The 16084-nt window shown below is 25.0% G+C and overlaps 1 protein-coding gene across 1 annotated transcript in view; it reads left to right on the plus strand.

The window, feature by feature from the left end:
- The first annotated feature begins 1317 nt into the window (after positions 1 to 1317).
- The window catches only part of LOC117175269, a 57951-nt gene continuing 43184 nt past the window's right edge, over positions 1318 to 16084 (plus strand). Inside the window, exons 1-2 of the mRNA XM_033364977.1 lie at positions 1318 to 1520; positions 6776 to 7235. Of these exons, the coding sequence (XP_033220868.1) occupies positions 6796 to 7235 (440 nt within the window). The 5' untranslated portion in view covers positions 1318 to 1520; positions 6776 to 6795. The remainder of the gene's footprint in view (positions 1521 to 6775; positions 7236 to 16084) is intronic.

Genomic DNA, 16084 nt, shown 5'->3' on the forward strand with positions numbered 1-16084 from the left:
TAAAAAAACATAAATTTTTAATAAAATAAATCAGTTTTAGATTTTTTGCCAAAAGCAAATGAATTTGAAAAATTGTTAATTTTTCAATGAAAGTAATATATCTTTGACTAAAAAAATGTATCTCCAATTGGAATAGTTAAATTTTCCGATAAAAAGATTAATTTACAAAGAAAAATATTAATTTTTTACAAAAAAAGGACGAATTTTCAACAAAATAAATTAATTTTCAACTAAAAAAGGATAATTATTTACCTAAAATGATGGAATAGTTAAATTTTCAGTTAAAAATGTAATTTTCGACAAAAAATCAACAAATTTTCAACATAATTTATAAATTTTCAATTTTTCATCAAGAAACAAGGTATTATAAAAAAATTGTTGAATTTTCAACAAAAGTAATCAATCTTTAACTAAAATAATTATTCTGCAGCTGGTATAATTAAATTTTAATCCAAAAATATATGTTCCCAACGAAGAAAATTAATTTAAAAAAGAAAACAGACGATTTTTCAACAAAATAAACAAATTTTCAATTAAAAACGTTCAATTTTCAACGAAAATGATTAAACATCTAAATTTTCATACAAAGAAATAATTTTCAACGAACAAGCAAATAAGATTAATGTCCTATAAAAAGATGAATTTTCAAATAAATAAATCTTTTAATAAAGAGGATCAATCTTTAACTAAAATGATACAATAGTTAATTTTTCAGTAATAAATTAATTTTTGACCAAAAAAAAAAAATACAAAATTTTGACAACAAAAAAACAAAAAATTTTCAAAAAATATATTTTCGAGCAATAAATTGAATGACCAACAAAGAAGATTAGTTTTGTTTACAAAAAAGACGAATTTTCAAGAAAATAAATACATTTTCAACTAAAAATCAACGTTTAAGTTTAATGATCAAACAGTTCAATTTTCAGTTTAAAAAAACAACGAATTTTCTACAAAATAGTTTAACTTTGAACCAAGCAGTTTAATTTACAACGAGAAAGATGAATTCTCAAGAAAAAATGTAAATAGTTGATATTAAAAAAGATTTGTTTAAAAAATGTAAAATGAGCAGACGTAATTTTAGGGAAAAGAAAAAAAATAGCTGGTTAATTTTGGTTGGATTCACAATTCGCATAAATTTGGGATGCGAGAGGATGAAAATCGCGAAAAAGATGTTCTCCAAGTTGGAAGGCGGTTTTGGAGCACCCTATTGCACAGCCCTGCACTAGCCCCCCACTCCAACCTTGTCCCGCTATACGAACCAAGTTCCTTGTTTGCCAGCACAAAATCCAATAGTTCGCCGTGTACCTCGCTCGCGTCAGTGAGCAAAATCAGTATGAGTTTCGCATTTGATTTTTTGAGAAAGCGCGGTGGTGAGCCCTTTTGCGAAATTATGCGTATGCATCCCATCATCCAGTGTCACAGTCTACGTCTCTCGTAATGTGCCCTCACTAGTGGTGAAAAAGAAAAAAAACACCCAGAGAAGCCTAGCATCGTTCAATCGTCCGCGGGTACCGGGGGTACGTCCAATTTTTTCCATCGCACCAGACTCAATTCACTCTTAAAACTTGAAAACCTCATTTCTCACCAATTCTCCTCCCAATCCTCAAAACCATAATTTCCTTCCTTCCTACCGTCTTTTTCCCCTGCCTCGTGAGCCTCGTGATTTTTGCACCAACTGCGTTTTTTTACACGCCAGAAACAGGAACGCTCCTAAAACGTTGCTGGAAAGAGTGCGGGAAAAGTGTAAGTGGTTATTAATTATACTAGAAAAATTCGAAAACTAGTCAAACTACCAATTCCGTTGAACCCCCCAGCTCGAAGTGACTCTAGTGCTCTACCTCCTCTCCGTCGGCACCGCCAGAAAAATAAAAAAAAGTTCCTCCTTTGCCGAAATCGACTCGAAAACGTGCCTTTTTTTATTTATCTGGAATATTGCGCAACTTTTGAGACCGGAGGGAGAGTCCTCGAGGGATCCGGGGATCTGAAACTGAAGCCGAGCGCGTCCATCCCAGCTGTGCTCGACCCGAGTGTAAAGTGTTCGCTCTCGGTTTTCTTGGTGACAGTGGCCTGGTCTCTCTTTTTTAATTCCGAATTTAAAAAATTCCTCCAAAAAATCGCGAAAACTCCCGGCCAGGAAAAATCCGAAGAAAACTTTCCCAGCTTCTCTGATTGATTTTCTTTATTCTCAATCGAAAATGTCTCTCCAATATTCAAATTCTCATTTACAAAATGTTTTCTCTGTTTACGTCCTGAGTCACTTTATCCTTTCTAACGCTCGAGTCTTTTTAAGTTTTGTGCGCCTCCGCACGGCTGATTCTCGTACAGATTCCTGCCACTTTAACCTCGGTTTTATCGGAAGGCATTTTCGCTCCGGAAAACGAAACACAACTGAAAAGTTGCGTTTCAGTTTTGAAAGCCCGTCCCGCGAAGGCATGGCGGCGATAATTATTCTTTTTATCAAGAAAGTTATGCACTGTTTTCCCCCCTTTGAGAAAATGTATTTGTGTGAGCGAATCTGTGTATAAATGCCCTTGTGTGTGTGCGTGTGTTTGCGTCTAGTGTGAATCGGCCGCAACGTTGAACGAAATTACGAGTTTGCAAATCGACTCGATGCGATGTTTGAGTTTCGAGAAAGAAAATTCAAATTTTCAATCATTTCCTGGAGTTATGAGCGAGTTGAGACCCGATTTGGATATTTCAGCCGATTCGCGCAATTTTTGATGACGATGCTCGTTTATGTATAGCTGGGGACAAACTTGGGTATAACTTAACCTTATTTCTTGATTGTAGTCCAGTTTCGTTCTAATTTCGAGTCACTCGCACTTTCCTATTTATTTTTATTTTCAGGATTTTTTATCCACTGAAATTTTCAGATTGTTAGGTTAGGTCTACTATTTTTTTTTACTTGATCTATTTTGACATGTTTAAGTACTTTGTAAGGCGATTTTACTATTTACAAAAAGCACTCCCCTTCGAGTGGATAATCAACATTGTAAATACTACCATAAAAATCCTTGAAAGTCATCAATTTATACATGGCTTTTAGTGAAAACAACAGTTGCAAACATTACATCATTATCCTCAGTTTAACAGAATTTTAATATTGTTTTTGTGGAAAGAAGTGTTCAAGTGGTAATTTTTATTTTTTCAATTTACTTATTTCCATTTCTTCTGCCTATCTAATCTTTTAAAAGTATCTTTATTATATATTTAAAGTTATTTTAAACTTAATAGCTCTTCCTCATCGATATGTCTTTCATTTTTGTTTGGTAGTTCATATTATGTAAATCAACTCAATGTTTCTTGACGTAAACATTTATTTCCTGTGCAGTTTGTTTTTTTTCTGAGAAAAAAAACCAGAAATGTCATCTTTTTTTTTCAATGCTTTAAAAATATTGTTTTGTAGCATTGCAATTTTTCTTAGTCCAATTTTAAAAGATTCGGATTTCTGAACAAAACAATTTTATATCTTATCATGGCTTGTTTCCAATTTTTGAAAAAGGCTTGAATTTTAATAAATCATGGCTCATTTTTTGAGAGGGAAACCAGTTCTCTACAACAATATTTCAAAATACTGTCAGAATAAATGTTTTTGTGAGTTTTAACATTTTTAATAATATTAAATTTAGATGACCGTTTTAATTTTAAAAGATTATCGATTAAAATTTTACGTTAAAATTACGTATATTCAAAATATTATACACAAAAAAATGAATAATTTATAATAACTATTATAGAAATATGTCACAATTAAAATCGAGTGGAAAGTAGATTTATTTCAGTAAGTTGAAAACTTTTATACAATTTGTATTTTGTATGTTGTAAAAGTTTTCAGATAAACAATCGTGGAATAAATTGGATTTTTGTACTCAGTTCAATATTAAATTTTCAACACAGGAGATGAATTTTAAACTGGAAAAGATTTTAAATTGAAAACATTAGAATTTTATCAAAATAGATTAATATTCTACCAAAAAATAATTATTTTCCACCAATATATACGAATTTTAAATTCAAAAAAGATTAGTTTTCATGTAAAAATGAAACAGCTTTTTACTTTTAAATTAAAAAAAAACATAATTAAATTTAAACTAAATTGTTACGTTTTTTGCCTAAAAAACATTTATTTTTATGAAAACATGCAATAGATAAATTTTCAGTGAAAAAATTGAAGAACAAAAAGTTTCAACCAAGGCAGATTAATTTTTAACTAAATTGTTATATTTTTAAGAAAAAATAATTATTTGCAAATAAAAAAGATAATTTTTCAGCAAAAGGAATATAATTTTCTACTAAAATATATGAATTTTCACTTTATAAAAGGATAATTTTTAACACAAAATATAAAGTTAAATTTTCATTGCAACAAAATTAATTTTTAACCAAAAGAATGAATTTTTATACAAAAACATTAATTTTCTACCAAAAAGGACGAATTTTCAACAAAAAATGAAATAGATCAATTTTCAACGAAAAAAATGTTTCTTAGTTAAAAGCGACTTTAGAAAAATAGTTAATTTTTAAACGAAAGCGATTATTTTTTAATTAAAATTATGAATATTCAATTAAAAAGATGAATTTTCAACCTATAATTTAATAGTTCAATTTTCAAACCATTTCTGATATTTTTAAGGAAAAAACAATTATTTTCAATGAACAAAAATAATTTTCTAGGGAAAGAAAAAGAATTTGATACTAAAATACATGAATTTTCAATTTAATAAATATACATTTTCAAATAAAAATGAAATATTTAAATTTTCCAAAATTAATATTGAATAACAAGATTTAAAAAAAATTTGTTCATAGAGATGAATTTTCAACTAAAATTATGCGTCTTCAGCTAAATTAAATGATCTTAAAAAAGAAAATTTAACAAAGTAGTACAAATTTCAATAAAGTAGTTGAGTTGTCAAACACGATTTTAATTTTAAACTAAATTCGATAGAATTTAGTCAAAAAGACTAATTTCCTACCTAAAAGACAAGTTTTCCACAAAATAAATGAGTTTTCAACTGAAAAATATCAATTTTCAACCAAAATAGAACATTTTAATTTATTTATTAATAAACAGATTTTCAACAAGAAACAGTCGAATTCAATGTAAAAGACGAATTTTTAACAAAAACTGGAATATTTACATTTTCAGTAAAATCAATTTAAAAAAGCGAATGTTAAACAAAACCTTTTTTTTTAAACTAAAAAGGTAACTATTCCATTTTTTATTGAAAATTCAACTGTTATGTTGAAAATTTGTCCTTTTTATCCAATTTAACTGTTTTTTGTTGTTTAAAATTCGCTTTTTTTAAATTAATTGTTTTTACTGAAAATGTAAATATTCCAGTTTTTGTTAAAAATTCGTCCTTTTCATTGAATTCCACTGTTTTTTTTTTTTTTTGGTTAAAAATAAAAATATTTTTTATTGAAAATCTGTTTATTAATAAATAAACTAGAATGTTCCATTTTGGTGGAAAATTGATATTTTTCAGTTGTAAACTGATTTATTTTGTTGGAAATTCGTCTTTCAGGCAGGAAATTGTTATTTTTGTTGGAAATTCGTTTTTTTATTAATTTTTTGTCGAAATATGTAAATATTCAAATTTTGATAGAAAAATCGTTTTTTTTTATTCAATTCAACTGTTTTTTGTTTCCAATAAAAATATTTTTTCTTAAAAACTCCTTACATTTGTGCTTGAAATTAATTTTTTCAAAGACTTTTTTGGCTGAATTCAGATGTTTGTGTTGCAAAATTGAAATCGTTTTTTTTTGTTTTGTTAAAATAGCATTCAGTTGAAAATTTAACTATACTTTTGAAAATTTTGTTCTGTTTCGGCTAAAAAATAATTTTTTCAAGTAAAAAGGTTACTATTCCATTTTTGATTAAAAATTCAACTATTTTGTTGAAAATTCGTCCTTTTTATCCAATTTAACTGTTTTTTGTTGTTTAAAATTCGCTTTTTTTTAATTAATTCTTTTTACTGAAAATGTAAATATTCCAGTTTTTGTTGAAAATTCGTCTTTTTCATTGAATTTGACTGTTTTTTTTTGTTAAAAATAAAAATATTTTTTGTTAAATATCTGTTTATGAATAAATAAATTAAAATTAAAATGTTCCGTTTTGGTGGAAAGTTGATATTTTTCAGTTGTATACTGATTTATTTTCTTGGAAATTCCTCTTTCAGGCAGGAAATTGGTCTTTTTTGTTGGGAATTTGTTTTGTTTTTTTTTTATATTAATTTTTTGTCAGAATATGTAAATATTCCAATTTTTATAGAAAAATCGTATTTTTTATTGAATTCAACTGTTTTTTGTTTCCAATAAAAATATTTCTTCTTAAAAATTCCTTACATTTGTGCTTGAAATTAATTTTTTTTAAAGACTTCTACCTGAATTCAGATGTTATATTTGATGATATTTTTGAAATTTTTTTTCTGTTTCGGCTAAAAAATAGTTTTTTCAAGTAAAAAGGTTACTGTTCCATTTTTGCCGTTTGTATTTCTTATTTTACGAAAATTTAATGATAAAGAATCTTCAAAATAATATTGTATTATTCGACTCCATTCAGAATGTCTTGGACGCTATTGATATTTCTCTGAATTATTTATATTTTCTATATTCGCGTTGTCCGCTTTGTATTTATTTATTTATAATTTAATTGCCACTTGGCCCCTCTCTCTCTCTCTCTCTCTTGTTCCAGTTAATTAACTGATTTTAATTATATTGTAAATGATGAGTTGGGCTGTAATGAGTTGTAATGTATTATCTTTTGCAGCATTTCCGATGTGATTTGAGATGAAACGTGTTCGTGGGGTGGACGAGGTAGATTTGCTAGCGACAGGAATTACATTGAAGCCCTCCACGGTTGGCGGTGGAGCGGTTTTAGGAAGCGGGGGGGCTACTAACCTGGACTATCATAATAATTCCAGCAGTGGAATTGGAATAGGAATTGGAGTCATATCTGGTCAAGCAGTCAGACCTATCACGTCGAAAGAAATGCCAGGAAGCATTCAATTCGGGACTGCCCAAGCTCAGCAGCAATACACAGGTGCAATTGTTGTGCCAACTGCAGCTCCTTCCCCTGTCAAGGTATCCAACCTTTCATCAAACAAACAAAAAAAAAACAACAACAGCAACAACAAAAAACCGACAACAACAGCAACAACAAACAAAAAACAGAAAAACGAAACAAGAACATTAACGCACAATGAAACGCCGAATAACATCAGTATACAATAATCAGGATACGATACTAAAACACTAATAGTAAACGACATTTCAATCAGTTCTTTATCAAATTGTATTACTACATTTCTTTTTTAAGATTTCAGCCATTAGAGAGTTTCGGGCTGTCCAGTTCGCGGTATTTTTAGGATAGACACTTATTATTAGTTTTTTTAATCATTATATTTTCACCGAGTTTTCTACCAAAAAGTAACAATAATCATTTCTGAGGGTGGCCGCTGGACCGGGAAATGAGAGTGAATTTTTTTTTTTTTTAACCGGGAATTTTACAAATTTTTTGAAGAAAAATCTGTCCACGTTCGATTTCAAGAATTTTTAAATAATTAGTGGAATTGTTATGTTTTTCAATTCTGCTATTATTTGGCTTAAAATGCGTAGATGAAAATTAATTTCTTCAGTTCAGACCAAAACTATTTTGTTCAAAATTTGTTTTTCTTTGTTGATAATTAATTTTTTAAATTGAAGTTTCATCATTCTAGATGAAAATTCATTTCTTCATTTGAGAGTGGATCTATTTTATTTATTTTTGACCGGGAAATTTCATTTTTTCATTTTGTTTAAAAGCTCAACTATTTTTCGGTAGAAAATTCATTTACCATTTGGTTGATATTATGCTTTCGGAAAATATACATTTTCAGATAGAGAATGAAAATATTTTGATGAAAATTCGTTTTTTTTTTTTAAACTTCAATTTTTTGGGTTATCAATTTAGCAGCTTTGTTAAAAATTTATTTTGTTGATTGAAAATTCTTTTTTTTTTTAAGATTTATCATGTTGGATGAAAATTCACTTCTTCAGGTTGAGAGTGAAACTACTTTGTTGAAAATTCGTTTTTCCTCATTATTGTTAATTATTTTTTTACCCGAAAATTTTACTATTTTCCTCATAATTATTTTTTGTTCGAAAATTTTTTATTTTCTAGTAGAAAATAGACTTATTTTGATAAAATTTCGTTTCTTTTGTTGAAAATCAGTTTTTTATCTGAAAATTTTATTATTTCCAGTTTGGTTGAGAATTGAACTTTTTTCGTTTAAAATTCAATTAATTGCTTACAATTGAAACTGATTTGTTAAAAATTCATTTTTTTTAGTTGAAATTTTTTCATATTAGATGAAATTTAATTCCTTCATTTGAAAATGGAAATTTTCCCATAAAAATTTTTATTTTTAAGCTTACATTTTGAATTTAAAGAATTTTTACATGCTTTCTTACAAACTTCAATGAATGATAAAAGCCTCTGATGTTGGAAATTTTAGATAAAAAACATTTTTATTTGATAAATAATTTTTTTTTAATTTATCTGTATTTTAAAATATAATTTACAAATGAACATTTGTGCAAAAAATTAGAGTAATTTTAAGAGATGTTTAGGAGTTTTAAAAAGATAAAAAATTATCACGCAAATTTTAGAAAGTTTTCTTAAAATCTTCTAAAATCTTTTTTGAAAGTTTTGTTTAAATCTTTGGAAAACTTTCTGAAAATTCACTTAAAATAATTTTTCAAAATAAGAAATTGTTTTTAATTTCCCTATGAATCTTAACATTTTTTTTTTATTCTTTTGAAGTCTTTCACAATTCAAGTTTTACATTAAGTTTGAATTTTTTCAAAACTTCTACTTATCTTTAAAAATTATTAAAATTTCGTCTACAAATAATAAATGTTCAATTGTTATTTATGTATCCAAGTTTTGAAGAAATGTTGTTCTAAAATTTGCAGGATTTTCTGAAAATTTCAGAAAAAAAAAAACAATTTTGACAGATATTTAGAAGTTCTGAAAAAATTTCCAAAATAATTTTAAATTTAAAACAACCTCTAGATTCCTTAAGATTTTGAAGATTTCCAAAGATTTTTAAACTATTTAAAAAGAAAATAATTGAATTTCTAATTTAAGAAGTGTTCGTTAAAATTTTTTTAATTTGTCAATATTTGATGTTTCTAGCTTAAAATTCCTTAAAATTATATAATTTTGAGAATTTTAAAGTTCATTGATTGATTTTTTAATTTAGAGCACCATAATCAGGCCACCCTGATTTTCAGAAAAAAGAAACGAAATAAAATTAAAAGATTTGAATTTTAAATTAAAATTACGAACTAAATAACATTAGGGACTTTTCCGTAAGACTTTCCTTGTCCAGCTCGTTTAAGCCATAACGTCACGGAAAATTCCGAAAAATCCGTATTCAAATATATATTAAATTTAAGTCAGAAGCAGTTCAATTCAACCAAAAAAAGCTAAATTTTCAAACAAATAGTTGAATTTCTAACTACAAACGATAAGTTTTGAATTTAAAAAAAGGGAATCTTTAAATTGGCAGTTAAAAAACTAATTTTTCAATAAGAAATTACAACAAAAAAAAAGACGAATTTTGAACAACAAATTTATTTTCAGCTCAAAAAGATCAATGATTAACTAAAATCACGGAGAAGTTTAATTTCCATGCAAAAACATAATTTTCAACATAAAGAAAAACAATGTAAATTTCAATTTTTCATCCAGAACAAACGATTTTTAAAAAAATGTTGAATTTTCAACAAAAGGGATAAATTTTTAACTAAAACAAATGATTTTTGACTGAAATCGTAAAATTTTCATCCAGTGAGAGTAATTTGATACAAGAAGACGAATTTCTAACTAAGTAAACTAATTTTTCAATCAAAAAAATTGTTTTTCACAACAAATTTCAACAAAATAAATAAATTTTTTTTTCTCCAAGAGCAAACGGATTTAAAAAAAAAAGTTGAATTTTCAACCATATTAATGAATCTTCAATTAAAATAATTAATCTTTAACTGAATTAGTACAATTTAAAAAAATAATGAATTTTATGATAAAAAGATGAATTTTCAACGAAAAATATTTATTTTTTACATAAGAAAGCACGAATTTTAAACCAAAATTAATTTTTAACTAAAAACATCGATCATTGCCTAAAATGATCGAATAGTTCAATTTTCTGTTGAAACCTAGATTTTCTAGTTTTTTTTTCAAACAAAAAATGTTCAACATAATATATAAATTTTCAATTTTTCACCAAGAACAAATTTATTGCAAAAAATTGTTGATTTTTTAACAAAAGTGGTGCATTTTTAACTAAAATAATGAATGTTCAACTGTTATAGTAAAATTTTAAATTAAAAATATGAATTTCCTAGGAACAAAAATAGTGTTTTTTTACAAAAAGAAGAATTTTCAACAAAAATAAATTAATTTTGAAATAATAATTAATAATGTTAAACTAAGCTCATCGAACACTTATATTTTCAGATGAAGAAATAATTTTGAACAAACAAGCTCAAAGACAAAATAAACAAACAGAAATTTTGTACCAAGAACAAACGAATTAAGACAAAAAATTAAGAATTTTCCACGAAAGAGATCAATCTTCATCTAAAATAATTAATTAACTGGAATGGTAAAATTAAAAAAAAAAGATAAATTTTCAAACCATAACATTTATTTTCTTTAAACAGATGAATTTTTAACTAACTGAATTAATTTTCAATAAAACACAATAAAAACTAAAACTAAGAAAGAAAATCCTTTTCAACAAAAAATGGAAACTTTCAATTTGCGGGTTAAAAAATTATTTTTTAACAAAAGAGACGAATGTTTAAAAAAAAAAGAATTTTCATCTAAAGGGTTCATTTTTAAAATCAGAGGCGAATTTTTCACCTAAAACAGACAAGTTAAATTTTAATTTATTCAAACTTTAACGAAAAAAACTGATTTTCATGAAAATAATTTATTTTAAACCAAAGAAATGAATCTTCAATAAACAACAAAAAATACTTTAACTTAAAAGCCGTTAAATTCAACCAAAAAGGACTAATTTTCTACAAATTATGTAATTTTTAAAATAAAAACTATGAGTTTTTAATGAAAAATAAATAAAAGACCAGTTTTCAAACAAAGAGAAGAAACTGCAATCGATAAAATTTTAATCAAAAACAGTTGGATTTAACAATTTCGAAATATTTCAAAGGATGTAAGAGGATTTACGAGAATTTTAAGGGTTTTGAAGAGTTTGAAGGGATTTTTAGGGGACTTTGAAAGACATTAAATTTGAAGGGACTACTACCAATTTCTAGGGGTTTAAACGTTTTTGTTATTTTATTTGAATGAATCAGTTAAATTTATATTTGAGAGATATTAAAATTATTTTTAAGATTTTCAAAGAAAAGGTTTGAAGGAATTCGATAGAATATTTAGGGATTAAAAAATTTCAAAAGGATTTCAAATAATTTTGTAGGCTTTTAGGGAAATTGTTGACGATTTCAAAGATATTAGGATATTTCAAGAAATTAAAAAAAAAAACTGAAAGAATTTGATACAATTTCCATTTGATTTAAATGTAATGAAATTTAAAGGTTTCATGGGATTCCAAAGATTCTCAGGAATTTTAGGGTCTAAGTTTAGTTTACATTTAAGGGATATTAAAATGATTTTTACGATTCTCATAGGAAATATTTCAAGGAATTCAAAATTATCTAGAGATTTTTCTTTTTTATTAGAACTTTAATGAATGCATTTAATTTATAGTCAAGAAATTTTATCTTATGTCTTCACTGGACACCCTGAATTTAACATTTTCAAATTAAAAAATAACAGGGTTGCTATGGGTCAGGGAATTTAAAAATGGTCAGGGAATTTCAATCATCTAACTCGTAATTATTTGACATTTTTATAGTAACATACGTATTTTTCGATTACATTTTACATTTACTTATCTGTTAATGATAAAAAATAACTCGGATAAGACTTCTATAATATTGAGCACTATAATTCTGCTCAGTCCACAATAATTCTATTTAAACTCACCGAAATACTGCTGAAATCACTATATTTCTATCAAATTTACTAGAATTATGTTAAATTAACTACTATTATATTTAATTTAATTATGTGAAACTCGCAATAATTCTGTTAAATTTAATTGCATTTGTTTTTAGGTTAAATCAACTTATTCTTTTTAATTAACCAATGTTTTATTGGTTTCAGTAGAAATAGATTAAATTTAGAGATTTGATGAATTTACTAGAATTTTTTAAACAAATTTTTAAAAAATTTTTGTTTTAAATTGGCTAGAATTAACTAGAAATATGCTAAATTCCTTTAATAAAATCGTGAATTTGTTAAAATTTTGTGAAGTTCCGTAAAAATTTGTTGCATTTACTGGAATTCTGCTTAAATCACAAGAATTCAGTTACATTTTATAGCATTTTGGTAAATAATCTAGAATTATTCTTTTTAATTAAGTAAAGTTTTTTGTAATATACTAGAAGCTTAAATTAGAGGAATTATTTTAAAATAAATTCTGATAAAATCACAAGAATTCTTTTAAATTTAATCGAATTTTTATTTTAAAAAATTAACTTACCAGATTTCTATTAAATTCACTAGAATTGTGTTTAATAAATTACATTAATATTGAATTTTCTAGAATTCTGTTACATTTGATAGAATTTTGTTAATTTAACTAGAATTATTATTTTTAATTAATAAAAGTTTTGCTGAATTTGCTAGAATTCTGCTTAAATTACACAAATTTCTTTTAATTTAATTCTGTTAAAATCACAAAAGTTCAGTTATTTAATGAAATTTTGTTAACTTAACTCGATTTTTTCTTATTAATTAACCCAAGTTTTGTTAAATTTACTAGAAATATGTTAAAATATTGCAATTTTTTCGATTTACTCAAATTCTGATCAAATCACCAGAATTAAAAAAAAAAGTTTTTGTTAAATTTTTTTATAACACAAATTTCTATAGATTTTGCTAGAATTATTTTTAATTAACTACATTTATATTGAATGTTCTATAATTGTTTTATAATTCTATTAAATTCGCAAGAATTCTGTTACATTTAATGAAATTTTCAGTAAAAATTAATAAGTTTAATTATCCAAAATTTTGTTGAATTTACTAGAAATGTTACGTTCCATAGAAATTTCGTGAATTTGTTAGAATTATTTGAAATTCCGTAAAAATTTAGCCAATTTACAAGAATTCTGTTACATTTAATAGAATTTTCTGGCAGGCCGCTGGACCGGCAATTTTTTGAGACCAGGAAATGAAAGTGCATTTTTTTTGACCGAGAAATTTACAAATTTTTAGAAGACAAATCTGTCCACGTTCGATTTTAAAAATATTTAAATAATTTGTTATGTTTTTCAATTATGCTATTATTTAGCTTACAATGTGTAATTCAAAATTTTTTTACTTTAAAAATTTTCCATTTTTATTTTTAAGCTTACATTTTTAATTTATAGAATTTTTAAATGCTTTCTCAAAGACTTGAACAAATAAAAAATAAAAGCCTTTTACTACGAAAACACAGGTATATTTAACAAATGACTAAAATTTTCAACCAAATGTAAACATTTTTAAAGGAATTTTTAATCAAAAAGAGGACTTTGTCACCAAGAATCCTAAATATTCTCCGAAAAATTCGAATTTTCAATAAAATACGGGAATTTTAAACCAAATATTTGAGTGCAAACAATTAATTTTCAACATAATAATTAAATTTCGAACAAAAAAATGATCAAACATATAAATAAATGTTTAACAAAGCAGTTCCGTTTTTAAATAAGTGGTTGCATTTTAATTTCATGCCAAAAATAGTAGAATTCAACCACGAAAGGTGAATTTTCTATATACATAAAATAGGAAAACTAATTTTGAACTAATTTTTTTTTACATTTCAAGAAATGAAAAGATAAATTTTCTACCAAAAAAAAAATAATTAAATTTCCAGTTAGTCAAATAAATTTTCAACAAAATAGTTCAATTTTCATCTACATAATTTTCAATAATTTTCAACCAAAAAGAATTTTTACCGAGATAGTATAATTTTTAACCAAGACGATCAAATAACTATCAAAATGATCAATTTTCGATAAAAAATGAAACAGTTACATTTTTAGCTTAAAAAATTAATTAAAAATTTTTAAAAACAACTAATTTTTAACCAAATAGATCAATTTTCAACCCATAAAATAAATTTTCTACCAAAATAGACGAATTTTTAACAAAGTACATGAATTTGCAACTAAAAAGAGGAATTAAGAAGCTTAAATATTCTCTCATAAATTCGAATTTGCAAATAAAATACAGGAATTTTAAACCAATTATTTGAATTTTTTGAGACTGGGAAAAAACGGAAAATGACAGTGAATTTTTTTTTTTTTTGACGGGGAATTATACAAATTTGTAGAAAAAAATCTGTCCACGTTCGATTTCAACAGTTAAAAATTACTTTAAGTAATAAAAAGTAAACAAAAATGATTTGACAAAACGATGTGAAACCATTTAAAAATTTAAGAATTTATTAGATTTCTTGTAAATTCCGTAAAAGTTTGGTGAATTTACTAGAATTTTGCTAAAATCACGATGATTATTTTGAATTTGATTCTTTTTAATTTATTTCTGTGAAATTCGCAAGAATTCTGTTAATTTGTTAGACATTTGACCAATTTACTGGTATCTCGACTAGAACTCCTTAAAATTCACAATTCTATTAAATTTTATTAAATTTGGTTAAAATCACTTAAATTGTTGTAAATTCTATCAAAATGATTGTTCATTTGTAAAATTAGCGTTATATTAAGGTATTGAACTAGTTTTTCGAAAGTACTTTTTTAAAAATCTATTTTCTTAAACTGAAAATTCAACTATTGCGTTTTTGGTTAAAAATGTATCGGTTTTAGTTGAAGATTCAAGTTTCTGGTTGCAAATTCATGTATTTTGTTGAAAAATTGTTCTTCTGGTTAGAATTCCATGTTTTTTTTTTGTTAAAAATTTTAATCTTCTTTAGTTGAAAAATCAACTAATAAATTTTTTCGAATTCATCTTATTCGAATGAAGATTTAATTACTCGATTGACAGTTACTCTTTTTTTTAAAATTAATTTGTTGTGAAAGATTCATATTTTTATTTGAGAGTTCGTTTTTTCTGTGGCTTCAAATTAAATTTTTGTATTGAAAATTTAACCATTCTAGTTGCAACTTTAACTATTTTATTGAAAAATTGTTTGCTTGTTTTTTTCTTCGTTGAAAATTAATTTTTTTGTTAGAAATTTAATGAGTAAAGTTAAAGATTCAACATTTTATTTGAAAATTCATTAAATTTCGTCTTCTTTCGTAAAAATTAATCTTCTTGATTGAAAATTCACATCTTTTTAATTAAAAAATGATCCAGTTAAATATTCATCATTTCAGTTTGAAAATTCACGTTATTGTTTAAAATTTGACTATTCAATTTGTGGTTGAAATTTTTTTCTTAGTTCAAAATTTAACTATTTGGTTTAAAATTTGTTTTTATATTTTATAATGCGAATGTTTCGTTGAAAATTCAAGTACTTCAGTTAAATATGCATAATTTTAGTCGAATATTCATCTTTTTGGTTGAAAATAAAACAACTTAGTTGAAAATTCAACTCTTTTCTCGAAAATTTATCTTTTTGCAAGATTCATCATTTTAGTTGGAAATTCAACTATTTTGTTAAAAATTGGTATTTTTTTAGTTAATAATTCAACTTCTTTGTTAAAAATTCACATATATATATATATATATATATTTTTTAAATCCTCGTTTTTGGTAGAAAATTAAACGTCGGGTTTGAAAGTCAATCGTTTTGTTTAAAAACTAATTTTTTTGCTTGAAGATTCAAGTATTGCAATTGAATATTCAACATTTAAGTTGAAAATGGACCTTTTTGGGTGGAAATAAAAATACTTGATTATAAGTTAGTTTAAATTTGTGTTAAAAATAAATCTGTTTTTTTTTTTTTTACGGCAAAATATATATTTTTTTTATTAAAAATTTAAATTCCTGAAT

This window comes from Belonocnema kinseyi, chromosome 6 (genome assembly GCF_010883055.1).
Source record: "Belonocnema kinseyi isolate 2016_QV_RU_SX_M_011 chromosome 6, B_treatae_v1, whole genome shotgun sequence".
In the NCBI taxonomy this organism is placed as follows: Eukaryota; Metazoa; Arthropoda; class Insecta; order Hymenoptera; family Cynipidae; genus Belonocnema; species Belonocnema kinseyi.